General features: G+C 40.1%; 1 protein-coding gene across 18 annotated transcripts in view; it reads left to right on the forward strand.

Annotated features, from left to right (window-relative positions):
• Positions 1-27,978, forward strand: part of Magi1 (membrane associated guanylate kinase, WW and PDZ domain containing 1) — a 604,931-nt gene that overhangs the window by 327,647 nt on the left and 249,306 nt on the right. For all 18 annotated transcript variants that reach the window (XM_027428904.2, XM_027428907.2, XM_027428917.2 and 15 more), the window contains exon 2: positions 25,431-25,547. In XM_027428904.2, coding sequence (XP_027284705.1) covers positions 25,431-25,547 — 117 coding nt within the window. The remainder of the gene's footprint in view (positions 1-25,430; positions 25,548-27,978) is intronic.

Here is a 27,978-nt window from a genome sequence, read left to right on the forward strand (position 1 = left end):
CTGATGGTTGTGAGCCACTGTGTGGGTGCTGGGAATTGAACCCAGGTCTTCTGTAAGCAGACAAAGTGCTCTTAAACTCTGGGCCATATCTGAATTCCTGGACTATATAAATAAACTTTCCATCTGTAAATTCGGATTATTTTATTTTTTCAGTTGAAATTAATGTGTTACATTTCCTTTACTCACCTCTTTTGCTAGACCTTCCAGTGCTTTATTGATTAAGTGGTGAGGATTTTCCAAATCCTAACAGGAAAAACATTTGACTTAACATCAAGCTGTATCGTGTCAGCCAAAGGTTTTTCTGACTGGCTTTGGTCGGCTTGAAGACATCTCCTCTAATCAAAAGTTTATAGTTTTATACCTATCAGATAGTTCTGAATCAGTTGATACTATGGTGTGAGATTTATTTTTTCCTTTCTTTTTTTGTGGAGTAGGGGGTGGTTCTAGACTGGGTTTCTCTATGCAACAGTCATGGCTGTCCTGGAACTCACTTTGTAGACCAGTGTGGTATCTTACTCACACAGATCCACCTGTGCCTGCCTCCAGAGTGCTGAGATTTCAGGGGTGTGCAACCACCACTCAATGTGAGTTTTCTTTATAAGCAAGTTAGTATTATACTGATTGATCTTCGAACTGTCACTATAAAGAAACAATATTGCTTATTTACCAAAACAAACAAGCAAACAGCACCTCAGTCCATGATTCATTATTTCTTTTCATATATTGCTGGGTTCAGTTTGGTAAAAAAATTTTCTTTTGTGAATTTTTGTTTGTTTGTTTGTTTTGTTTCAGAACACAGTTTCTCTGTGTAGTTTTGTAGACCAGTCTGGGTGAATTTTCATATGTAAACTCATGAGAGTCTGTGGCTCTTTTTTGTACCAGATAATATTTGCTTTGTAAAATGAATTGGGAAATGTCATTTATATTCATTTTCTGGAAAAGATTATTTGGAATTAGTATTATTCACATTCTTCACATAGTTGTTAGGTTTTTTTTGCATCAGTGAAGCAGTATCAGTGAAGCAGTATGTGGCCCTATGGGTTTCTTTGTGCATTTAGTTTGCAAGTTGCATTTCTATCAAAGTCCTAAAGTTGTTCGAGTTCTATGTTTCTTAGATAAACTATGGTGTTTCTCCAGTTATGAGTTCACATCTCAGTCATCAATGCGTGCTCCCTCCTAGTATTCCTTCTTATTTTATACATGAATGGCCTCTGGCAGCATCATTTATTTAATTCCTCATATTGGTAGTTCTCTCTTACTCTTTTGTACCCATTTGTCAGTTTTACAGAAGAAATGGCCTTCTTTTTAATCCTTTCAAAGAACCATTAACTTTCATTAACTTTTCTGTTGTTCTGTTTTTATATTTATCATACTCTTATTCTTTCTCTCCTTTGCCTTTATTTTGCTTTTCTTTGTGTGAGTTCTTGTGGCAATTATTGATTTGAGGAATTAGTTCTTTACTAATGTAAAAGCTATAAATTTTCCTCTGATACTATTTTAGCTGTATTCCACAGATTTTTTGTATGCTGAAGTTTTCTTCTGTTCAACTGAAAATTCTTTAGAGACTTCCTCTCTAAATCATGGGCATTTGTTAGGCCTTTAAAAGCTTAAATGTAAGTATGTTTGTGTTCAGACCTTGTCCTCAAATCTGTCTCTTACTGATTTCTAGTTTGACTCCCTGGTATTTATAGAACACAATTGGGTCTACTTTCAAGTTAAAATGAGATACTTAAAATTTTATTTACATGTGTGCCTGCACATACATACATGTGTATATGGGTACCTGTGAAGACAGATATCAGAGTTTCTAGAACTGGATCCAGGCAGTTGTAAGCTACCCAATGTGGGTGCTAGAAATTGAACTTTGTAAGAAAAGAAAGTGTTCTCAATTACTGACCCATCTCACTTGCCCTATACCTTAAGATTTATTGGACAGGATATACCAGATATATATTGGTTGCACTAGGACAGGTGTCTATCACATGCTCATTGGTGTTTGAAAGAAAGACTAATATGCTTCTTCCATTTTTATAGTCCATTTACATTTAATGTAACTTTTGATGTTTGTGCTTATAGCTATCTTATTTCATATTTTATTTATTTCCTATAATTTTTATTATTTGCTTTCCTGAGAGCTAAGTATTGTTTTTTTTCCATTTCAATTTATCCCAAAAGTTTTATCATGTTGTTCTTTTCATGATATTTTCAGTAGTTGTTTTAGAGTCTACATTATAGACTCAATGTATCCTGCTGATGTGGTAATTTTATTAGCTCAAGTATACTCTTTAAACCTTATCTTCTTTTACATTCTTACAATATAATCCTATGTGCTTAGAATCACATTAAACAGTATTATGCCTGATGTTCCAATTATTAAACCTATTTAGGAAATTGAAAGGGAGAAGGACCATGAATCATACTTACACACACACACACACACACACACACACACACACACACACACACACACACATTTTTATTTCTGTTCTAGTCTTCCTTTTGGTCAGTAAATCTATTTGTTCATTGTTTGTGTGACTATATGAGCATGTGTCATATGTGTAGGAGTGCCTTGGGAAGCCAGAATTAGGTATCAGGTCTTCTTTCTTATTTCCTTTTGAGATTATAGTGACACAAATATGAAATCTTTTATGTAGTTCTATAGTTCCCTGAGGCTGGCTGGCTGGTCTGCATTCTCTCTCTGTCTGTTTCTGTCCCTATCGTTTTTCCTTCTTCCTTCCCCCCCCTCTCTCTCTCTCCCTCCCTCCCTCCCCCCCTCTCTCTCTCTCTCTCTCTCTCTCTCTCTCTCTCTCTCTCTCTCTCTCTCTCTCATTTTGAGACAGGGAATCTCTGTATAGGCCTGGCTGTCCTGGAGATCACTATGTAGAATAAGCTGGCCTGGAACTCATAGAAATCCACCTGCCTCTGACTTCCCAGTACTGGAATTTAGGGCATGCGCCACTTACAGCCTCCATTTATTTTCTTGGTTTTGTTTTGTTTTTCAAGAAAGGGTTTTGTCTGTATATTCCTAGCTGTCTTATAACTCTCTGTGTAGACCAGGCTGGGCTAGAACTAAGATCTGCCTGCCTCTGCCTCCCAAGTGTATTCTTGGTGGTTTCCAAAGCAGATAATTTTTAATGTTTTGTCTTCAAGTTGTCTGGAATTGTTTCTTCTACTTCTTTTCCTCCATCTTTAGATTCCATTGTGAGTTATTTGTTAAGCCCACCCATTGTTTTGGCTCATTGGTTGTAGGATTCTATCTGTTTCAACCTTGTGATATCAATTTCTTTCCTAAGGTATTTGATATATTTTATAATTTAAGTCAAGTGCATTCACTGTTACCTCTGGGATCACTTCAATAATCACTGCAAAAGTCCTTGTCAGATAACTATAACATCTCTGTTACCTCCAAGTTGGTGTTTCTTGAGTATCGTTTTTTGTGATTGTGGAAACTTTCCTGACTCGTGGTATGATGAATAATTTTCACTTATAAAGCCTGTAATTTTGGCTGTTATGGAATTCTGGTGCTTATTTAAACTTTAGGGGTTTTGGCTTTTGATTTAAGAGTCTTTTTTAGACAGGGTTTCTCTGTGGCTTTGGAGGCTGTCCTGGAACTAGCTCTTGTAGACCAGGCTGGTCTGGAAGTCACAGAGATCCACCTGCCTCTGCCTCCCGAGTGCTGGGACTAAAGGCGTGCACCACCAACCCCTGGCTAAACTCTTATTTTATGTGTATGTTTTCCTGCATGTATTATATGCACTATGTGAGTACTTTTTACCCAAGGAGGGCAGAAAAGGGCCTGTGATCCCCTGGAACTGGAGTTACAGATGGTTATAAGCCATCATGTGGGCACTGAGAACTGAACCTGGGTCTTCCTCAAGAGCAGTAGGTGATCTTACTGCTGACTCATGGCTCTAGCCCCCTTAGGGTTTGTTGTTTGCCTATTGTTTGGTGTTTTATTACTGACTTGACTAGGAGAAGAAAAAGAAATCCTTACTCCTCCACTGACATTCAGTAGGACCAGTGATTTTTATTCCTTCTGGGCGATTCAACAGTTCTGGAATCCCATAGATCTCAGTAGGTAGATTTGGGAAGATATAAGGAGGCCAAGAACCTCTACCCAGTGTTGTCAAAAATTTGATTTTTTGGGGGGCTGAAGAGTTGGCTAGCAATTAAGTGCACTCCTTGTTCTTGAAGAGAAACCATTTTTAGGCTCTCAGCCCCAACTTCTTTAACTACAATTTCTAGGGATACAATATCCTCTTCTGTCTTCCTTGGGCACTAGGCATGCAAATTATACCCATACATACCCATACAAGCAAAACGTGTGTGTGTGTGTGTGTGTGTGTGTGTGTGTGTGTGTGTGTAAATATAAATGTTCTAATTCTAAGATAGAAAAAGAAAACTTGCTTTCTCTACTTAATTCACTTCTCTGTTATCACCTTGTAGTGGAGCCCAGAGATTAAGGTACCTCTTACTGCCTGGAAGTCTTTGGTTCTCTCCTCCATAATTTCCACTTTAGAATGTAGTAGAATGTAGTGACTGGCTAAAGTAGGACTGCTATCTTCTAAGGTTCTGTCCCTTTCCAGCCCTCTCATTCTTTAACTGAGAGAAAAGGCTTTTATCTTTTCCTATACATTTTTGACCAGTTTCTAGCTTCTTCAGTATCAACTCTGTGATATGAGCAATTTAGGAAACTAATGTCCATCCCATTGTATGTCTGTCTCTTTACATTTGAGGGGCTTGTTTGCCTTGAAGATGATACCAGCATCTCTGTACATAGTGTAAGGGGGAGAGAAATTTGCCCTTCTTTCAAGAAGGCGGAGTCATCTAGTTAATAGACAGTGGGTGGGAGCGTGGCTGTATTAACCAGAACATTTAAGAAGAAGTGCTATCTGAGTTGGTGCCAGGAAGTTGCTAGTAACATGATTTGATAGAAGAGAATGTGTATGAAGAACAATGGTCGGTCTAGGCAGTGATTTCCTTTCCAGGCCTTCTAAAACACTTGGAACTGGTAGTTGGTAATGGAAGGGCAAAGAGAATGAGGAGCTGAGAAATGAATAACCAGCCTCACCATCTGGCTTCCTGCAGTTCAGAAAGTCACATGGCACCGCTGAGTTAGAGCGGCTTCTCTGTGTGCACTTGAGGTGCCAAGTGCTATATTTAAGCCAAGAGCCGATTTTGAAAATATTTTTCTACTTCTGTTTTGTCACACACATTCCTTGGCATATTATGTTAGGGCTTCTTCTGTTAAAGCTTCACGGAGCCTTCTGTTTCTACAAGCTGATTTGGCGTGCACTACTCAAACATTAGACCCTAGTTTTGGAACAAAAGTCTTCTCTAGAGATAGCACAAAGAATATCTAACTCTCGGGCAGGTAATGCCTCCCAGATGAGAGATAGAGTTCTTATTCCTTAATTGTTATTCTTCTATACATGAGACTGCTTTTTAAGCTATTTTCTGCTCAAGCCTGTTTGACTACATTTTTTTCTTCCCAGAATCTTTCTAATTATGGGGAGGGAAGGAAATGTTAAGCTAGTGTCTCTTTATAGTGAAAAGCGGAAGAAAGTGTAACTGGCTTACTTTCATGGTTTGATTTTGCTTGAACTTTTAAGATACCAGTGTGGCTTCAGTCTATCTAAATAGAGCACACAAATTGAGGCTAGACATCTAGATAAGCCAGCATAAAAAGATTTTGTGCAACGTTTTAGTGTCTGTGTAAAGAGCTTTTCTATGGAGCTTACACCGTTTTAGTTTGCTGGTAGACATTCTTACTGCCTTTGTTTCTGGGTGCCTTTTTAGACAGGGCATGATTGTCACTGCACCTGTACCTCTGACCCATGGCAGGGTAGTAGCTCATTAAAGGGAATTAATGGTTCCTGTGAGCAGGGAAGGCTTGATCTTTATCTGGCAGTGGCTGCACTTGGTGCTGGTGGCCAAAGACATCTTGTTGAGGTGCCTGTAGGCCAATGAAATAATTACCCTATTCGTAGCAGTCACTCTGAGTTGGGTTCAATTTGGGAGAGGCTCCTGTTTGTCCTTTTATTTTCTATAGTTCTGTCTCAGTGTGCTGGTATTTGCCTAAGTTGCTGTTAAAACATCATTATTGTGATATGAGGGTAGGAAGCACCATATTTTCAAAAAGCCTTTCTCCCCTTGATCATAGCGAAGTGGAAAGTGGTCCATTCAGGTTCAATCTACATGTGTACACAAACACACACACACACACACACACACACACACACACACACACACACACACACACACCCTTCACCTTGATGTATTTCCTTCAAATTGCACCCAAGGTTAAGATGGCTTTTCTCTGGAATTGGTAAGAAAGGGAGAAGTGTGGTTAAGGGTCAGTGAGAACACCACAGAATAGGTCACTTTGAGTTTCTTGATCTTTTGAGATGAAGTGTCTATCCAGCTAACTTGATTCTTCCCCCCCCCCCTGCCCCCAGCAGGAAAGGCAGAAACCCAATTTAAATTCCCAGGGCTGTAACTCTGAAGACTGCTAGAATTTTTCATGTCTTTTCCTTTTTCATGCTCTTTCCACTGTCCTGCTCTCAATAGTCTTTGGCGTCATCTTTGAAGCTGAGAGCACTTCATCTTAGGTGCAAGATGCAGTACAAGCAGAAGGTTCTGCATAGTATCCTGACAATTAGTAAATCCATTAAGAATTCAGGATTGAGTAACCAGGCTATGCTCAGAATCTTGGCTGCATAGTGGAACCACTGGTGGGTGCTTTTTTAAAATAGTGGTTGGTTTTTTATTTGTGTTTTTGTTCAGGTAGGGTCTCATGTATCCTAGGCTGGCCTAGAACATGCTATCTAGCCACAGATGACCTTGAACTTAACATCTTCCTGCCTTTACTCCTGTGATTATAGACGTGTACTGTTACTTCCAGTTTAGACACTGCTGGGGATCAAACCCAGGGCATCGTACACTGTAAACAAGCACAGTGACAACTGAGTTACATCCTGTGTAGGTGTGTATGTATGTGACTCTTTGCTATCTATGTCTGTATGAGTGTCTGCCACAAGTGTTTAGGTATCCAAAAAGGCCAGAGGGGTTGCTGCATCCCCTGAAACTGGAGTTATAGACAGTTGTGATTCGCCCAATGTGGGTACTGTTTCCTAATGGCTCAGCCATCTCTCCAGTCTACCTGGTATTCAAAACCTGTTGAAAATACTGAAGTTTTGTTGTTGTTGTTGTTGTTGCTGTTTTGTTTTGTATTTTTTTTTAAATCTGCCTGGCCTTGCCATATAGATTATAAATTGGTTTGAAGTCAGATGCCTGGGGGCATGGGTATTATTTTAGATATGTCTTAGCTGATTTTAATGAAACTCTGGTGAGGTTGAAAACCTTCATTTGGTAGCATACAGCTTCCATCTCTGTCCTTGAGTAAGTCTGGGTGGTACTCTGGTATTAAAATTTTTCTTGAAGACATAACTAAAGAAAAGATGTTTGATGTTCTCTGAGAGCCATGTGACACATAATAGTTACTTTTCTCCTGGCCTTAATATAATACCAAACAGAAACAACATGAGGGAGGAAGGACTTATTTTTGCTGAGTGTCTGCACTGCAGTGATGCCAGTCTCTCATGGTTGGAAAGACCAGGGCTGGAGCAGGCCTGGTCCCTAATGGTGAATGCTTTTGGTGTGGTATTTATAACATCTCGGTGAATCTAGAAGCATAACTCTGGGCAATGGGAGCAGATATTACCTTCAGGACCCGCCCCTCAGTGATGCATTTATGCAAGTTGGGCCACAGCCACAGAGTCTCTATAGCCCTCACAACAGCACCCCTGACTGGAGTCCAAGTGTCTAGACCATTCATAAGGATCAGTCTGAAATCAAGCAACTGAGAAAGTGTCCCATTTTAAAGGCAGAAGATGAAAGGCTCTCATCTATCTGGATACAATGTCTGAAAGTGCCAAGGATTTGCTCACCTAATAGAGCACTTACTAATGGGGTTTATTGGCTCATCTGGCATCTTCAGTGCAGGTTTTAAAGTGTCAGTTAGGATTTGAGTGATTCTCTCTGTACATGAGTAATGTGTGGAGAAGAAGCTGGAAGAACCCAACTGCTAAGTCTTCTTGACTTGTCTTCGTTCTGAACGAGGGGCAGAAAGGATTTTGCATGCTGTGTTGTTGTGGCGTAAGTAAGCTATTGCGGCATTGAAAGTTGTATGCTAGGGAACTCTTTTAAGATCCCTTTTGACCTCATTGTGGATGGTGCAGCTGACTCAATTTTATTAGAGGACTGCTGACGTTAAAGGCTTCATTGGAATAGAAACCAAAGTAAGTATCGGGTGATTTTAAAATCAGAGATAACCTATTCTTCTTAGGGTCTTTTAGGGCTGGAGAGATGATGGTTCAGTGATTATACAGTATATAGTGCTCTCAAAGAAGACCCAAGTTCAACTCTCAGCACCTGTATCAGGAGCTTGAAACCACCTGTAACTCCAGCTTCAGGGGAATCCAGCTCCGCTAGTCCAGTGCTTCTCAACCTTCCTAATGCTGGGACCTTTTAATCCAGTTCCTCATATTGTGGTGCCCTCCAACCATAAAATTATTTCATTACTACTTCGTAACTGTAATGTTGCTACTGTTATGAATTATAAAGTAAATATCTGATATGCGGCCCCCAAAGGGGCCAAGACCCACAGGTTGAGAACCAGTGCTCTGTTCTCTGAGGGCACCTGTACATATAATTAAAAATAACAAAAATAAATCTTTTAAAAATAACTAGGACCATTTTATTAGACATTCCACAGGTACTAAGTACATGTGTCACACTCAGTTGGTGCTAATGGAGCCAGGTGATGTATCCTTCTGGGTTCTCTGCTGTGTGTGTGTGTGTGTGTGTGTGTGTGTGTGTGTGTGTGTGTGTGTGTGTGTGTAAGGGAGGAAGGGAGGGAAAGGGAGAGAGAATTAGATTATAAGTATTTTGTTGGTTGGCATATTCCAAGAACTGAAGTGAAGGAGATGGAGATCCAGAAGAGCCAGTGGTGCCGCCTGTCAGAAAGTTGGCAAGCCTGTGTTTTAGCTCTAGTCCAAAGGGAGGAAGAAATGACTGTGAATTCAGAACTGTCAGGTGGAGGGAAGTCCCTGTTATTTGTGAAGGGTAAGATTTTGACACCCCTAGGTCTTCACCAATTAGACCAGTTCTACCTAAAGTGAGGAAGATGGTCTGATTTACTCAGTCTGTCCAGTTTTGTTAAACTCATATTTGACTAAGAATCTGACTACTTCCATTGCCTACTTGAGTTGGCATTCGGAATGAACCCTTATAGATGATTCTTTAAACCAGATACTGTACAAATTTGGGGTTTACGTCCAGGTCTTCTGACCTTTGACCAGAATTCTTTGATTTTATTGTCTTGTTTTTTAACTCATATCTGTAAAAATTAAGCTTCATCAGCATTGAAAACTTTCACCTGTCTAAAGATTCCACTAAGTCTGGAGTATAGTTTAGTGGTAGAATGTTTGCCCAGCACACACAAGACCCTGTGTTCAATCCCTGGGTCTCAAAAGAATAAAATATAATTTTGCAGAACCTACACCACTAAGGAAATTGTAGACAACCACAGACTGAGAGAATGTTTACCAAATCCTCTTTTGTCCAGGGCTTGAATTGCAGTATATTCAGAATTGTTTTATTAAGATAACCAAATAAAACAGTCAAATGGAAAGATACTTTCATTGGCATGTAACAAGATGCTTAACACGGTTAGTCTTTTGGGGGAATTCGAATTAGAATAATGAATAAGCACTGTAATCCACACGTAAAGAGCATGGGACTAAATGGGGAAATAGAAAATGAAGCTGCATGCCCTGATGTTTGGGACTGGATTAAACCAGAGCTGAGATGCCACTTGATGCTCTCTCCTGTGCTCTCCTTCCACAAATCTGAAAGCATATTCCCTCTCTTGGCTTGCATAGCTTTAGCCATACTGTGGTAGTGGGAGCATGGAAATACTCTGAGGCTAATATCAGATTTAATTAATTTATGTTCTGGACACATAAAAGGCAGGCTGGTTTAATTTCTTTTGTTTTATACCTAAGTGGCAGATATGAAGCTAAAAAAAAAAAAGAAAAGAAAAGAAAAAAGAAAGAAAAGAAATAAAAAACAAAACCAGAATTCTACAAGAGTTGACTGTGGCCATAATTCATTTGCTAAAGTGCTTGCAGAAGGACCCAAGTTCATTCTGTAGACTGAGCCAGGCAGGGTGACATCACTTATAATCCCAACACCAGGGAGGCAAAGACAGGCACTTATTGATTGTTTTGTGTGCTGGCTTGCTGGTCAGCCCTTTAGTCAAGAACAAATGGCTATTGAAAGCACTGTTCTTCTACAGCCAGAGGGGAACCAGGCTGGCAGATGCACCAGTGACTCCCAATACATCACCTCTTCTTGATGGGTTGGCATATGGCCAGTGAGTGCCCTAATTACCGCGTGGCTTTTATAGCCCATTATTCGTAGTCACTCTTGAATAGTAGCTAGAAGATGACAGTGAGTCAGCATGGAAATGGCAGAGTAGAAAAATGGGAATTGTTGATGGAATTTGGGAAATTAGCCACCTCTAATGATCAGCCAAGAAAGCATTTTCCTTATTTGTTCAATATGAGATCTATAGTCTGTCCACAGAGATGAATCTTGGTGAATTAAGAATTTTTACTTGGGTGTCACTGTCTTTGCCCTAACTAGCCACCTTCCTTAATAGTACTGTTAAAAGAGCCAAATCAATAAAGACAAGCAGAGGAAGAGATGCATTCCACGTGGCTCCAAGAGGAACAAAGAGAATGACCAGATCCCCAACCCCACCTCAAGAACATCTTGATGGTCCTGAGACCCAGGGGGGGTTAAATAGAAGCCAGAGGCATACATGACTGAGCGGAGGTGGTGTGGTCCCTGTGCATCTGCTGTCTCAGTCCCCAGCCTCTGCTGTAAGTTATTCTTTGGGAGAGAGGTTCCTCCTTTAGCCTATCAGTTCCTCCTCTGGCTGCCCCAGGACTTCAGCCATTTCTTCTCCCTGCATGAGATTCCTGGGGAAATTTTCCTTTCCGGGAACCCATTCTTTAACTAATCTGATAGAAAAAGACGGAAACGAGCCTCTTTAGAGTATATTCATTCCTGACAGGCAGGCCATTGCAGGTTTGCAACATATAAAATTACTCCAAAACCATGCACATGCTGTAAGACCCTCAGAAAGCTGAGGCTTCCAGAATCTTAGTCCAGGACGGCGGCCACCCCAAACACAGAATGGAGGCGAAAGCTTGATGCAAACTGCATGAGGCTTTATTGTAATTTAACGAGCTAACCCCATGTTAGCTCGGGTCTTTCAACCACCTGCCATGGCGGACAGCTAGAAAAGACGGCTCCTTGGGTCTCCCAAAAGATCTTATAGGGCAGCGTAAGGGGAGTGTCTAGGGGTACGCACAGGCTTACGCACAGGCTCACGATTGGTGTGCTTCCAGGCTTGGAGGGCTTGCCCTGTGTTGATTGGTCAACTGGTTGTTATGGCCCATAGGCCCTCCCAGGGTGGTTGCTATGCTCTCTACGTCATTGTCGTGCGCTTGTCCGTAAAGCACACCCAGGGTCGTAAAGCATAGCGCCACCAGCTAACTTCTGATTGGTTCCTTGTCACAAGACAGGCATCTGACCTCTAAGTGACTAAGGTTCCTTGTCATGAGACAGGCATCCGACCTCTAAGTGACCAAGGCAGGTTTATGGCAAGCACGTGTTCGGCTGTTATGGCTGCCAAAAGGGAAGCCGGTTCCTTCAATGCCATATGCACCTTTGAGGTATTCCTTCCCTCAGTTCTGCCTTCCCTGATCTTGATGGTTCTATTATTTCCTTTTGCTTTTGACTTTTAACTGTATTTAAAGCCAGGATTGTATGCAAAGAAGAAACCTCTAAGGTGCTTTCTTGAGTGGGAAACTGTATTGAGTCTTTCTCTGCCCCACCAGCCAGCTCCCAAATAATGAAATGAAGACTTATTATTAATTATAAAAGCGTGGCCTTAGCTTAGGCTTGACTCTCTAGCTCTTATAACTTAAAGTAACCCATTTGTTTTAATTACTTCTCTTGTGTGGCTTGTTATCTCATCTATATTGTTCATGCTGCTTTCTTGGAGTCTGTCTGGTGATTTCGCTTCCTTCTTCCCAGAGTTCTCTTTCTTCCTGGAAGTCCCACCTATACCTCCTGCCTAGCTATTGGCCATTCAGCTTTTTATTACACCAATCACAGCAATATATTTTCACACAGTGCCTAAATACCCCACAACAGGAATTATTTCACTTCTTTTTCAGACTTATTTAGTCATTTGTGTTTCGCCATTCCTGTCTGTTCTTGTAGTCTGTTCCAGTACAAACGGCAGAGGTGTGCTGTACTATGATGCTGTTTGTCTGTGATTTGCCAATGTAGGTCAGAGTGCCTGGAACTCTGGCCCCATCCAACTGTTGCACAAATGATAGCCGAATATGGTTTGCAAACCCAGATTCTCTCTCCACTCAGAGAATAAATTGGGGTGAGGCTAGGAGGGCAAGGGAACAGCTGTCTTAATTATTGTGGATGCTCAAATCTGGGAATGCCAATGGGATCTCAGTCACATTTGCATAGAGACATTTGAAAGGTCCTTCTTGTCTCCGGAGTCCTAAAATCCTACAAGACAGTTTTGCCAGTAGTTGGGGGAGAGGAGGTGCGCTGTTTCCCTGGAAGGAACTTTGCTTACAGATCCTGGCTGAGTGTCTGTGGAAAGTAATGTTTGTCAGATGTCAGTTCTTTGTTTTGCCCTGTTTTTGTTTTTGTTTTGTTTTGTTTTCTAGTAAGAATATTGAGGGCTGTTAACTTTACTTTTGTGATTTGTAAGAGAAGTTGGTATCTTTCATATTGAGAGTCATACAGATGTTTGCTAGTTTCTTAATAATTGTAAAAGCTTACCAAGATAATATTAGTTTATGTTTTTATTCTAAAAACAATTCCAACCTATCTGGAAGGTGAATAACAGTGTAACTTGTACCCTCATTACTAAGCTCACCTTCATGCACGTCTGGCTGTCACCGTTCTGTTTCCGTATCTACCTATATGCATTTCACCACATTTTATGACTATAGGATGGAGATACCCTAGCTCTTCATCACTTCCAACTGATGACATCCTTCTGTAAGTTTTGGCACAGATACAGTGTCTCAGTTTTCTTTCAGTAACGTCTTTAGACTTTCCCAGCCACACTCATCACTTCCTCAGCCGAGTCTTCATCTCATTGTTTGTATTAAATTTAGTGTCTACTCAAGTTTATACACTTCTTTGAGATGATCCTTGGCAAGAGAAAGAATAGCACATTACTGAGCACTTACTGTGTGCTAGGTAGTGTGTTAAGGCATAGCAATTCTAACAACAAATCTTTAGAACACGTGCCATCTTTATAATCAGCTGAGACTTTGGAAAAGCCAGGATCACCGGGGATTTAGCAACTTGTCTAAAGCCTACCACAGAATTTGAAGCCTAGATTAGAACTAGTGATCTGGCTTGAGGTCTCCTGGGAAACCAATAATCTTGGTGTTACCCAGAGGAACACATGAACAAAGAAAGCAAAAGTAACTCAGCAGGACACTTCCTTTTTATAAAACCTGAGGCTAATGAACACAGTAGCCAAAGGGCCTCTTGTCTTTTATCCCTAATACAGGTAGTAATTGCATCTTATTCCACTGATTGGAGCTTGACTTCACAATCTGATGTGATTGGACAATCAGAGCAAAGGGCTGTGTTGGGAGGTTCAGAAAATATGGGCTCTTGGCTTAAATACCTTGGCAGAAAAAAAATACACATTGCTACCATCAGGTGCACACAGATTACATGCCGCTGACAGAGTCCTACTATCCATGGACATGTCTCATATCACTTGGTTTCCACAGCACCAGCTTCCCAAAGCAAAAGCTGTTCAGAAAACAAAACTTCTATGAATGTGAGAACTTGATTGGATATACACTGGCTTCTTGGCCTAAGTTTCCTCTTCCAAGATGCTCCATTCCTACTGTGAACATCTCCTGACTCACTCCTCAAGTAATAACACTTGAATAGTCCCTCTGTCTGGGTAGGAGTCCCATATCTTCCCTTTTCTAGGTGGGTGATGGAGAAATTTCCGAGCTTTAGTGTATGCTTCTTCAGCATGGCACTGGCAGTAGAAACGGCCTTGTTGGGTTGGAGGCAGATTGTGAAGTCACATTTATCAGTGTATACAAGTGTGGTCCATATATGTTCATTATCCTCACTCAAATCTAGCAGGTTTAGTTAGTGTCTTTCAAGATATCACTGTCAGATTAGTTAGAAGGCTCCATGAGTAGGGAGAGGCACTTGCTGCCAAACCTAACCATCAAAGTTCGAGTACCGGGATTCAACAATAGAAGGAGAGATCTGACTTCTATGAGTTGTCCTCTGACCTCCACAGGTTCTCTGTGGCACTTCCTCCCCCCCCCACACACACCCCATTAGTAAATATGACAAAGAAACAAAAGTGGAGGGGAAGGACAGAAGAAGAAGATAAAAAAGAAGCAGCCATAGCCGTCACTGCCATCTGCAGTGCCTTGGCATGGGGCATAAATGGGTACATGTGCATCTTCAGGATGCTGAGGAGTCTGAGCTTGGGTGCCCAGTTTCAGTTTTTGGTGAAACCCTAGAGCTGCTTGTTGGGCTGACCGTAAACTTGCATCAGCTATAATGCTTAGACAAGAGGGATCATTGTCTTTCTGCTTTCTCTATAGAAGTCTTTTTTCCCCACCCACTTTCCCCCAATGAACAGATGTTATTTTGCTTCTTAGCTTAACTGGAATAAATGTAGTCAACATAAAGCCTGTAAGTAATGAAAAAATGGAGACGATAAAGTTTAAACCTGAGCTTGCTTTTCTTTCCATGCTTAATTCAAGTTTCTTCTCACTGTGGGATGAAATCTGCTATAAAAAAGGTTCACTGGGAGAAAAAGAATAGGAAAGGTGGCCAGGAAATAATAATAAAGCCGATTTCCTAAAGTGCTGACAAAATGTTTTGTGTGCGTCCACGTGGGGTATTTAATGTAAGTAGTGTTTTCTTGTGTTCCATCAGCTTACTTAGTTCTACTTACTCTGCATCACAGACTCACTGTGCATTTCCTTTTCTTTTTGAAGTTGTGGAGAAACATGCCTGAGCAAACAGGAGTCTTTGTACCACACTTCAGCCTCCATGTGTCTAAGAGGTCCCTGTCAAATTGCCCACCCACCTAGGGATGCAGGGCTGTCACCCAAATCGGAGCTTGCTCTCCAGAGAAACAGCCCTGCATCAAAGGAATGAAAGATAGGAAAGATAAGGTTTATTATGGAACATAGATTTAGGTTTCCCAGTACAACGTCTCAACATTGAATTAGCATCATGGAGTTTTTATGTTGACAGGACAAATAAAGTTATAAATCAAGTCTCTTTCTTTCTTTCTTTCTTTCTTTCTTTCTTTCTTTCTTTCTTTCTTTCTTTCTCTTTTCTTTTTTTCCAGAGACAGGACTTCTCTGTGTTGCCCTGACTATCATTGAACTCTCTATGTAGGCCAGGCTGGACCCAAACTCAGAGATCTGCATGCTTCTGCAACCCAAGTGCTGGAATTAAAGGCATGCGCTTCCAAGCATATCTAAATCAAGCATTTTAAAAATACCTTGGTGGGAACATCAGGGTGGATGTTCAGGTGGAATATCAGGTGATATCTTTCCTGGAAGATATCAGAATCTCAACTGTGGGTCTCTGATGGCATCTAATGGCATTCTTAGCCTCTTCATTTGGTGGAGAATAAGATTTTGTTAAGTGAATACATTCTAGAGGGTTTTAGCTATTTATCAGGATGTTAGATCTGGCAAATAGATGGGGAAGGAGTAGATCTTTAGGGGGCTAATGGTACAGCAATTAAATAAGGTGTAAAATTTCATTGAGATATTAATCATTGGTTGTTTTAGAAGCAGTTTCTTTTCAGGGCACTCATTCATAAACTGTAGATCTGAAACCATGTCTATTAGCCTTTTTCCTCCTCTCCCTTCCCTTCTTCTTCCAAATCTTTTTTGTTAGGATCTCACTATATAGCCCACACTGTCCTCCCCCCTCCTCCTCCTGCTGTTTAGGATTACAGGTGTGCCCCACTTTGTCTGACTCTCTCTCCGGTTTTTGTAAATCCAGTTTTGATGGGAAGTATTCTTATTTGCACATGGTCCCTGCTAACTTTCATGCACCAAGGTAGAATGGATAATTGCAGAGCCTATGTGCTCTCAAGTCTGAGAAAAGGTACTTAAATTTCATCCTGTATAGAAAAATGTAGCCTATCCTGATCTGGGTCATTGCTTTTAATTCTCTTTTTGGTAAAGAAATGTCAAGTGACTATTTAAAGACTTGGCATATCCAATGTTCCCAGTTTATGTGTTTTTTTTTTTTTTTTTTACATATTAGGGTTTTCTTTTGTTTTTTGGTTAAATTCACATAATAATGAGAGTCATTCGTTATTTCTCAATAGGCCATTCTCTAAATTAACTTTCTATAGAGAGCAGTTTGTCAAAATTAGGAGAAAGTAATTAAAAGGGAAAACCCATTCTCATTTCAACATTCTTTGTCACATGAGTGATATTTAATTTTTTTCTATACCTTAGTAGAAATTGGTATGGCCTTTGGATATCAAATAATTCCATTTGCAGGGGATTTTAACAATAATTTTTACTTAAGATTTGCATTGTAGCATTAGGTAGGGCATCCAAATGTCTGATACACGATTAATCTCTGCACCAGTTTTGAGACATTTGAAGATAAGAGTTATAGTTTGATACCCACTTGTAATCTCAGCACATACAAAATAGAGGCAGCTGTAAGCAAGGGAAGTGAAACTACTGAACTAGACCACTCCATGGGTAGAAACAAACAAACAAACAAACAAACAAAAACTTGGGATCAAACTGCCAAAGCTGTAGTGGGTGGGGGCAGAGAGAACACTCAAGTTTCATGTGACAACAGGGTGGGGTCTTTGAGCTGATATAGGCCAACAGACTAAACTAGATGTCTTTGCACTGGTAGTTGACCTTTGTGGGAAGATGAAGGATGGTTCTGGTAAACAGACACAGCCTTGAGATTTGTTTATCCAATGAGATTACTTCTGTTTAATGGGCCAGAGCCCTTCCTGTTAGGACAGTGTCTGTCACCACTGCCATGGGGTTGGGGGTAAGTTGGGGCCTTTGCACCTAACAGCAGGAGAATCAGTTTGAGGACTGGTTATATAACTTCAAAAACTTAATAAATAAAAATCAGGTAGGATGTGGGGAAGCTAATACAGTCCTTTGAAGACAATTTGTTTCAAGAGCTTATTGTTCCAATATCACTACATCAAGGATCATGAAAAAGTCGTAAATACGGATAGATTACTCTGTCCCTTTGTTTTGATACACAATCTTATTATTTAGGCTGGCCTCAAACTCCTTATACAGCCAAGGATGAACTTGAACACCTGATCCTACCTCCACCTCCCAAATACCAAGATTATAGGCCTGTGGCATAGCACCCAGCTACAAATATATAGATTGTAGTGAACTGGTAAAATATATAGCATTATAAAACACAAATATATTTTGCAGATGCCTACAAAATGTTATGAAATACGGGCATAAATCCTTGTGCATGGTGTGATCTGACAAGTTAGGTCATAGTTTATAGGCATCAACTGAATTCTGTGTACTGGGAGACCCATTTGTGGCAGTTTAAAAAGAAAAATGTTGCTTTTCTGTTATTGTCATAAAATACCAGGACCAATTAGCAACTTAGAGGAGAACAGCATTTGTTTTGACTTAAACAGAGTCCATCATGGCATGGAATCAGAAGCTTGAGACTTGAGCTGGCAAACATAAAGATCACATTTCATCTGCTCACAGGAAGCAGAGAGAAAAGAGGAAGTAGGACCAGGCTATAAAACCTCAAAGCCTGCCCCCAGTGGCATGCTTGCTTCAACAAGACTAGGCTTCCTGAAGCTTCTTAACCTTTCAGAACTGCCACTGACTGGGGAATCAAGTGTTCAATTCATGAGCTTATGGGAGGCATTTTTCACTCAACCTGCTGTAGCTCTAAATCACACCTTTCTATTCTCTCCTGCTCTTCCATGCCCTTTCCTGGGTCAACACCCCTTTTTAGCTAGTGTGGATATACTGACTTCTCCCTGTCACCTATAACTACACAGCCCACTGCTCCTGAAAATTTATACCATGTCTTTCTCTGGTATGGCTGGAGTCTCTTGGCACATTATTCCTGCACCTCAAGTAAAATATTTGTTATGGCCTATGAAGCCCTTTTCACTCTCAACCCATGCTCCTCCTTGAGGGCACTCTGTGCTCTTCTTCCGGCAGGCCTACTCTGTTGTTTCTGAATCTTCTACATATGCTATTACCCCTACTTGGAATACTTTCCTCCACACTTTGCAGGAGCGACTACCTTCATTTAGCTCATTAGTTGCCCTCTTAACAGTTGCCTCTATCCATAGGCTCTCTGCCTTGTATATCAGTGCCACTTCCTGCTTAGGGACAACATGTCCTGAGGATTCACAGCATGTTTGCCTGTAGGTATTTAATAAATTTCTGTTGAATGTGTTGATGCATTTACTCATGTATATAGACATGCTATAAGATTATTTGTTGTAATCCAAGGATACATGTGTCTGTACAGCTCTGATTTTATGGTTTGTGTATATATCTATCCATACACAGGGCAAAAATAAATGAAATTAATAAAAGTGTGCAAATGAGATTACTAGTAGTTTTACTTTGTTGTACATCTTTATATTTTCAAATATTTTTCTTTGAGGGGGTGGAGAGATGGCTCAACCATCTATCAGTCAGGAGCACTGGCTGCTCTTGCAGAGGACCCAGGTTTGATTCCTAGTACCCATGAGGAAGCTCACAACCATCAGTAACCCCAGTTCCAGGGATTGCACGCTCTTCTCTGCCTTCCACACATATGTGAAACACAGACATACATACATACAGGCAAAACACCCTCACACATAAAATGTAATGTTTTTTGGTGACAGGGTCTCACTGTGCAGTTCAGGTACTTTTTGAACTTGTTATATTTCAGCTTCAACCTTTTAAGTGCTGAGACTACAAGTATGTGCTTCTTGTGAATGGCTTGTTGATAATTTATATAAGGTTGATAATTTATATAGCTTAGTTATTATGATAAAATACATATAAGACTTCATTTTAGCCATCTTCAATGAGAGGATTTTGGCATCACATTCATTCACATTACTGTTTAGCCATCACCATCTCCACTTCCAGAACTTTCTGAACATCTCCAACTGAGGCTCTTTCTTATTGAACACTAACTCCCAAATAATTATATTTCTTTTACAGGTGAGAGAAATGTTGGGAAGAAATGTTAGAAAGAAACATGAATAACAAACACCATGTTGACATTCTCTGACACAAATGACATAGTTGAAGGTCATAGTGGCTTGGTCAGTGTTAATAATAATCCTGTCCTTTCTTGCAAGCTATGTTTTATTGCAGGATTTATAGTTGCCTAAAGCTTATAAGGAAAATGCAGTGAGTTCTGATTTACCAAAAATAAATTTCCATTTCTTTCCCTGAACTAAAATATTGAAATTATCATCCAAAGTAATGGTTTTCATTATGGTGTTGATGTAGATAGCACATGCTTCCCTTGCCCAGAAAGAGACAGGAAATCCTGTTTCACAGTTCAAGTCCAGCCTGAAGTCCAAAGGAAGGAAACATGATATGCCTGAAGACATGTGAAGAAAATGTCATGAGTATCTATTCCATCCATGAGATATGTCCTTAAACATACCATAGCAGCCCCTCCCATCATGCACTTGCTTGCAGACTAGGCTTCTGCTCCATGGAAATAAGTTTCTTGACCTTTTATGCATTTTTTCTTCAAGTCATCCCACTAATATTTATAGCAACATGGTTTGTATTGAAAAATGCCTTGGTTTTTATTCAAAGGAAAATGAATTTTGGTGTGTTGAAAATGGAATTTTATACAATATTAAGATGATATATTAATAATCATTAAATTGCAGAAAACTCAATGGAAAAATACAAATATATATTTGGAAAGTTAAAAAATACAGAATTCCTATATATGAATAAAATATACAGATATAAAGTAATGGCAATCCAAGTAGAATCTAAACTCCATTGTCATCTTTTAAAATTTAAAACTTCTTGCAATGATCTCTGACCGTGTGTGTGTGTGTGTGTGTGTGTGTGTGTGTGTGTGTGTGTGTGTACACCTGTTCACATACAGGGGTATCTGTGTAGGTGCATGCATAAGTGTGGAGATGAGAAGTTGACTTTGAGGGTCTTCAGTTGGTTTCCACCTATTTTTTTTTCTTTTCTTTCTCTTTTTTCCGGGGAGGGTTTGTGTGTATAGGTTTTCTGAGACAGGGTTTCTCTGTGTAGCCCTGGCTGTCCTGGAACTCACTCTGTAGACCAGGCTTGCCTCAAACTCACAGAGATCTGCCTGCCTCTGCCTCTCGAGTGCTGGAGTTATAGTCACACACTACCACACCGGGCTTCCTTTCTCATTGCTTTGAGACAGGGTCTCTCACCAACCAATTTGACTATTCTTGCTGCCCAGTAAGCTCCAGGGATCCACTGATCTCTGTCTCCCCTGTACTTTGATTACAGGTTTATCCTGCCACAGGCAGCCTTTTCTATGGGTACTGGGGATTTGAACCCAGGTCATGTTTGCAGAGCAAGCACTTTACTCACTGAGCCATCTCTCCAGCCCTAGTCTGAACTTTTTTCTTGGATAAAGCTCTACATACTTCTGCCCTCTGTTCTTCCATTTACATAACAAATCTTGAATTTGAATGAAAGTAAAGATGCCATGAAATACTTACAGTTTATTTATCCACTGTACAATTTATGATTTCATTGGCTCAATGCCCTTGACAATTAGGAAAAGATTTACTGACATGTCCTCTGAATAATTGGCAATTAATTTGAGATTAGATGCCCAAAGTACAGTATTCTTAATGGAATGTGAAGGTGGAAGCTTTTCTCATCCAAATGTCAGGGAACGCAGAGTAAATGTTAACTGGCTGCATAGTTAACCCTGCCCTTTGCACATTCACAGAAGAAAGGAGTTTCAGTCTGATGACCATAAACCATAACTGGCTTGCTTAGTTGGAGTCCAAGATCAAAGATAATCCAGCAGAGTCTTGATAATGCCATCCCATCTGAAAACCTGATTTATCTTGATGGTGACTATAGATATATGCATCTGAGTTACATAGAGGGAAAGAACTAATATATCCCATATGTTCTCTGGAATTTGTTTTGGACCCTAAAGGTATATTTAGATATCACAGACCTGTTTGCTACTCATAGCTCAAACTCAAATAGTGTTCAGTGCCTCTTAATTTTTTTTTTTCTGTGTGTGTGTGTGCATGTACATGGGAACACAATGCCATGGCAAACATGTTAGGAGACAACATGCAGCAGTTAGTTCTCTCCTACCATGTGGTTTCTAGGGACTGAACTCAGACTTGGCAGCAAACACCTTTGTCCACTGAACTACCTCACTGTCCTGACAGTGTCTTTGTCATGTCAGTAATTTGATATAACTTTTTCATGTCAAGAACCTGTTAGACTGTAGGCAATGGTAAAAGTTATTCTTTCAGTATCATTCCAGAGTGTCTTACACATGGGGCTAATTTTGTGTGACTATCACACCTACCAGTGATTTGCCAGAAAGCATTCTGTCCTGAACCTCAGCCCCAGATTACCTAAGAACACACTAAAGACTGTCACCCATTTCTAGAAGCTCTGGAAATACTCTTTAATCCAAACTCTATTGCATTATGCTTTGTCTCCTCTTATTTCTAACCCATTTGAATAACATTCATATTTATGTGATTTTTTTTCTTAAGAAGGAATGATAATTCATGTTTGGGCTATTTTTTATTCTTTTCCCCCTCACCTCAAACATCGTCCACTTGACACTGTAGTGATTACAATTTTTATGTTTCGTTAAGTGCTTCCACTCTGCCCTGCACTGTGCGGGCATGTCATCCCCTCTGCTGTTTACAGCAGCCATGTGATGCAGCTGCTATTATATCATTGTTCTATTTTTACGAGCAAGAGAAGAGAGGCTCATGAACCATGAATAATGGAGCTGGATTCATACCTGGACCTGTGTTTGTTCACTGCCAACATTTGCCCTATTCTTTTTGTTTGACTCCCTCGTGAAATTGGGAACAAAGCATCTAGCACAGCATACGGTATCCACGCAGCCAGCCACCCTGTCTAATTATGTTTCCTGTGTGATTCTGTGTGTTCTGATGCATGTGGGATCTGTGTTACACCACACAATCAATTCTAGATTGGCATCTCCCTCAAAGAGTTTATTATGTTCTCTGTTTCTTAACAAGTTATTTGGAGGGCTGGAGAGATGACTCCGGATGTTAAGAGCACTGGCTGTCCTTCCAGAGAACCCTGGTTCAGTTCCCAGCACCCACATGACAACTCATACTGATCTGTAACTCTAGTTCCAGGGGACCTCTCACACCAATGCACATAAAATAAAATTAAAGAAATTATTTTTTAAAGTTATTTGGAAACAATTATTATGGTGGTGTTGACTCATAGAATGTAGTGTAGTGTTTCTCAAAACCCTTATAAACTTTACTATGTAAACTGGTGCATAAGGAAACGTCCATGTATGTATTCTATAGATCCAGATACTCCATACTGTAATGCTGTTCTTTTCTTCATTTCCCTCTATTGTGGAAGAAACATGTTAAAACTTTATGGATGCAATTTTGTTCAGTTTTGTGTCTGGTCTCTGTTTTCTATGTTAAATGCTTGAGAATTATCAATATTACTTATGTATTTGTAGTTACTCCTTTTTAAGTGCTGTGTAGCACTTCATTGAACATAACACATTTTGTTTCATTGTCTCTGGATAAGCATTTGGATTATTTATAATTTGGGGCTGTCGCCATTAAGGCTACTGTAAGGATTCATCTATGTTTTCTTTTTGTTGACTTACTTTCATGGTCCTCATATCCAGTGAAATTGCTGAGTTACTTGTTCTGTGCAAATTTGACTTAATAAGGTATTGTTAATTTGTATTCCCATGAAGATGAGCCTCCTTATATTCCCACTAGCTGTATATAAATCCTTGTTTTGTAACCTTGCCAAAGGGTGATATATTTATTTATTCACTCTTTGAATTCTGCTCTTCTGGTAGCTATGTAGTGGGATCTCCTTGTGATTTGAGTTTGTATGTTCTTATCACCTAGGCATGTCAGCGTCGTGTGTGTGTGTGTGTGTGTGTGTGTGTGTGTGTGTGTGTGTGTGTGTGTGTGTGTTCTTTTCTGAACTTTTGAAACATCCTAGGGAGCAGGTAAGGCAGTGCTTGCTTAATAAGTGGCCGATAAATGATTGAATGGTTTTTTTTTTTGATTGAATGGTTTGAAGTTTGATTATTAATGTATGTATTTTTCTTTTGACAACTTGAACCTTGGTTATAATACAACTGAAATAAAATAGTTCAAATGCAGTTTCATAAACTTGTGCCAGAATGAGCAGGTGTGACGAGACCTGTAGTTTCCTGCCATAGTAGAAAATACTGTCATGTTAGAATCTCTGCTGTAGTCCTGAGTCACTCTTTGGAGCCTGAAGAAGTTGTTTCAAGGAGTTCATGGTGACTGGTGGCTGATGTGTTTCACTAAGGCTGGAAATGTCTCTGCCTGGTTTTCATTTTGTCTAAAAACTGAATGACACTTTGTTGGTGGTGGTGGTGGTGGTGGTTTTCCAAGGCAAGATTTCTCTATGTAGCTCTGGCTGTCCTAGAATTCATTCTGTAGATGAAAAAGCTGGCCTTCAACTCAGATCCACATGCCTTTGCCTCCCAAGTGCTGGGGTTCAAGTCTGCACCATCACTGCCCAGCTGGAAAGACAACCTTATTCTTGTTAATTTTTTAAAGCCATCTCCATAACATCTTTATCCATCTCTTTTACAATTCTTTAAAATTCTCTTTCCTATGACACAGTTTTACAACATTGAAAACTTTTCTTTTGTTGTATTAAGTATATAAGATTTCAAGGAAATAAAGACACAGTTAACTGTGGCTCACACAACAATAAAGAAGCAATGTGCACCTTGCATTTGAAAGGTAGTGGAGGATACGGAGATGTACACATCAATATTTATGTATCCACAGAATGAAAAATAGGGTCTCTCCTTTCTCTGCTTGAGTCTTTTACTCTAAAAGAAATGGCTTTTAAAAAAAGATTCCTTCTATTAATAAGTGATCTCTTTTTTATTTTGTAGTTTACATATGTTATTGTTTTTATTTGATTCTGGGGATTGAACTTAGTCTCAAACTGGCTTAGCTGTGCCTCTATCCATTTCCTATTTAGAATCCTTTTTCACACAAAAAGAGTCATAATGACCGATACCCATGATCTCGCTCATGCATGGAATACAAAAGATGATTTTGTACTAATTGTGAGTGGAGTGGTAGGGAATGGTGTTTGCCCGTGGCCTGGGAAGTGCAAAGGAAGAAGTTTGTCAGTAAATACAATGTCCTGTCAGGAAGAAACAAGAAACTGGTTTGTTCCCATTGAGAAGAATAACTAAACATAGTAAAGTGTAGTAGTCTACACTTTAAAAGCTAGAAGGAAGGATTTTGAAAGTTTTCACTGTATACAATTGATAGCTTCCTTAACCATTGTACAGTGTATACCTATGTTCAAACATCACATGGCACACCCCTAGACTTACGATAGAAATTTTTCTGCCTTTACATACCAGTTAAATAAAGTTTAAAAATGCAAACGGGGTTCAGACCTTGAAGGCTATTTTCCAAGCTCCCTCCCTGCAACTGACATGTGGAGGTGTATCTCATATATACTTAGCAGTTACCATGTGGGTGGGCTGAGCTTTACTGAATCCTTTTGTTGTTTCTACGTTGTTTCTTTGCTTGCTTTTATTTTTATTTTTATTTTTGCTATAGTAAATTATACTGGAGTTCTGAACAGGCTTGCAAGTGTAATCGGTGAAGAGGTGAAGACTGCTTTATAATTTGACAGTTACTGCTGAACTATATCCTCTTGGCAGTTTCAGCTGTTTGTTCTCCCTCTGAGAGTGTCTGTGACTGTCACTGGCACCTATTTAAATGTAAAGCTTTCTAGTATTGCATGTGATAAGGCCCACACCTTGGTTGCTTCCATGCTGTTTTTCTCTTTGTTGCATTCTTAGGGCTTTTCCTCTGCAGAGGGAAAGGAAGCACTTCCTCACAGTGGCTGTGGATCTGTGGGCTGGATTTGCTGGATGCTGCTTTCTCACACACAGCTCTGACAGAAAGCCCTCTCTTGTTGATGTGCTCTGTCTGTTTTATGTATTTCCTGCAGGAGGAAGGCTCAACAAGGACCTGCGACACTTCCTCAACCAGCGGTTCCAGAAGGGGTCTCCGGATCATGAGCTCCAGCAGACCATAAGGGACAACCTCTACCGCCATGCCGTGCCTTGTAAGTAGCCAGCTTTAGTGTCTCACTGCTGGTGTGTGTGTGTGTGTGTGTGTGTGTGTGTGTGTGTGTGTGTGTGTGTGTGTGTGTGTGTGCTCACATGTGTGTAGAGAGAGAGGAGAAAGAAGCTCAGCCGATGGTCCTGGTACATGTAGCAGCAAGTCCACCTAATGATGCCCTAAGTAAAGCAAATGATGCTTGTCAGTGGGACAGACAGCATGATGTCATGGTGTAACTGTGTGACTGTATCTCCATTTGTCTCTGCTACTTACTAGTTTTAAATGCTGGGCAAATTATCTACCTTTTGTGGACTCACCATCTGATCTGTGTAAAAAAAACATGTCAGTCATGAAACTACTGTGAAGTATAAATGGACTGAAGCCAGTAGGCAGTTGGTAAAGCCTTGGCATGGTGAAGCCTCTAGAGATGGAGCCCTTGTTGTGACCTGGATGGAGGCCACTGTGTCTTTAATGGGAGGGAATACCACAGCATATGCTCCTTCCCTGTGCCTTCCTTTCATACAACCAGATTTAAAAGTTCCCAATTCTGGATTGTAGCAAGAAAGGATTTTCACCAATTAAAAACTACACATTCTAGGGCTGGAGAGATGGCTCAGAGGTTAAGAGCACTGACTGTTCTTCCCAAGGTCCTGAGTTCAATTCCCAGCAACCACTTGGTGGCTCACCACCACCTTAAGTGAGATCTGGTGCCCTTTGCTGGCATGCAGGCAGAATAATATACAAAATAAATAAATAAAATCTAAAAAAAAAAGAAAGAAACTACACATTCTAAAAACCATTCAAGGCAATCAGATTGAGCAAGCATGATGCAGAACATCAGGCCTCTGAAAGGGAGACCTTTGGGGTTAAGGACAAGCAGGCAGTGTGTGATCTGTGAGTAGATAAATGGACAATTGCTTTCGAGTGGGAAGTGAACACACTGTGTCCATGAACAGGCTGACCTTATCTCTGCCTCTTGGGAAGACATGGCATTTATTTGATTTCATTCACACCTCAAGGAAAGAGTCATCTTGGTCTTATTACTCGGAATTTTACTTTCTGGTTTCTGTCATTTAGTTCTTTGAAGTTTGATTGAGTTTTTAGAGGGACCATTTTAAAGACACTGCCTCCTAGAGGAAGAATGCTATCTGCAAAGTCCTCCTTTTACTGTCTGTTGTCTAGAAATGTAATACTTTGTAAGTAGTATGCTAGACTGCCAATGTTTGCTGGTACTCCTATAAAGCCACAAGTGTAACTAACTGCAGGCTTTGCATAGATTCGAGAACCTTAGGAAATAAGTTTATAGAATAATCTGCTGCTCTCCATTTTACTTGGTAGTAAGTGGAGGTTCTATGGAGAAGAGGAATACTGTAATAAACTTGGGATAGCATTCTGTAGTCCCCTCTTCACTCACTGGCAGCTGCATCTGACACAGAAGAGGTGACCTGCTAATGTGACTTAGTTGCCCTCACTCACTTCAGCTTTTCCATAATGAATTGAAAACTCTAATCCCGATAATATCCTTGAATGGTTCCATATATATTTAGATTAATTGCAATTCTTAATTCTAATCTTATAAATGGGGTAGGGGTTTTAATCCATTGTAATTAATCTTGTAACCCAGTTTTGACTCCACGTTATAAGACCGAGGCTATATGATCCAGCTTGGTCCACTTTTGTCACACTGCCCCATGTTACATACACCAAGCCTCTGAAAGCAAATGAGGAAACAGAGTCATGGGGAATTCAAGCAGATGTTCATCTTGTTGACTCTTGAAACTTCTAGGGCCGTTTCTTAGCTGTCCCATGAGTGTCTATAAGTTATAGTTGCAGGTTGAATGCAACTTTGCAGAATTCAGTAATTGCAGACTCATGATTGTTCTTCATGTAATTTTTCCTCTACTTAGATTCCAATTTCAGAAATGGGAATGAAGCAAATGATCACACCATTACTTGACAAATCTGTGGTGTTACCATGGTTACATTTTTGGCAAGCTTTCCCATCCACCCCCACCCCCCCCCCACTGGTCTCTTGGACCTGACTGTGAGCTAAATGGCTTGATTTTAAGTGTGCCACTATTTAGGAAATAGGTCCAAAATGACCTCAGTTTTTAAAAAAACAATGGAAAAATAATGATTATCTTTGCTTGAAAAAAACTACTTGGTATTGATGTCCTAGTTGTACAAAACTAGTAGATCAGGAATTTGGAAAGTGAAATTGGTGATTGGCCTGAAAAAGAAGATACATCAGAATTCACTGTACCTTTCCAATTATAAAATGGCAGAAAATGAGGGCTATTTCCATGCTTTTTGTAGTCTGTATGTGTGTATGTATATGTGCATGTATGTTTATGAATATGTTATGCATGCGTGTAGGTAGAGTCCAGCTGTCCATTTCTGATGTCATTCCTCATGTGCTGAAACCTTGGTTCTCT

The sequence above is a fragment of the Cricetulus griseus genome, chromosome 8 (genome assembly GCF_003668045.3).
Source record: "Cricetulus griseus strain 17A/GY chromosome 8, alternate assembly CriGri-PICRH-1.0, whole genome shotgun sequence".
NCBI classification, from domain to species: Eukaryota; Metazoa; Chordata; class Mammalia; order Rodentia; family Cricetidae; genus Cricetulus; species Cricetulus griseus.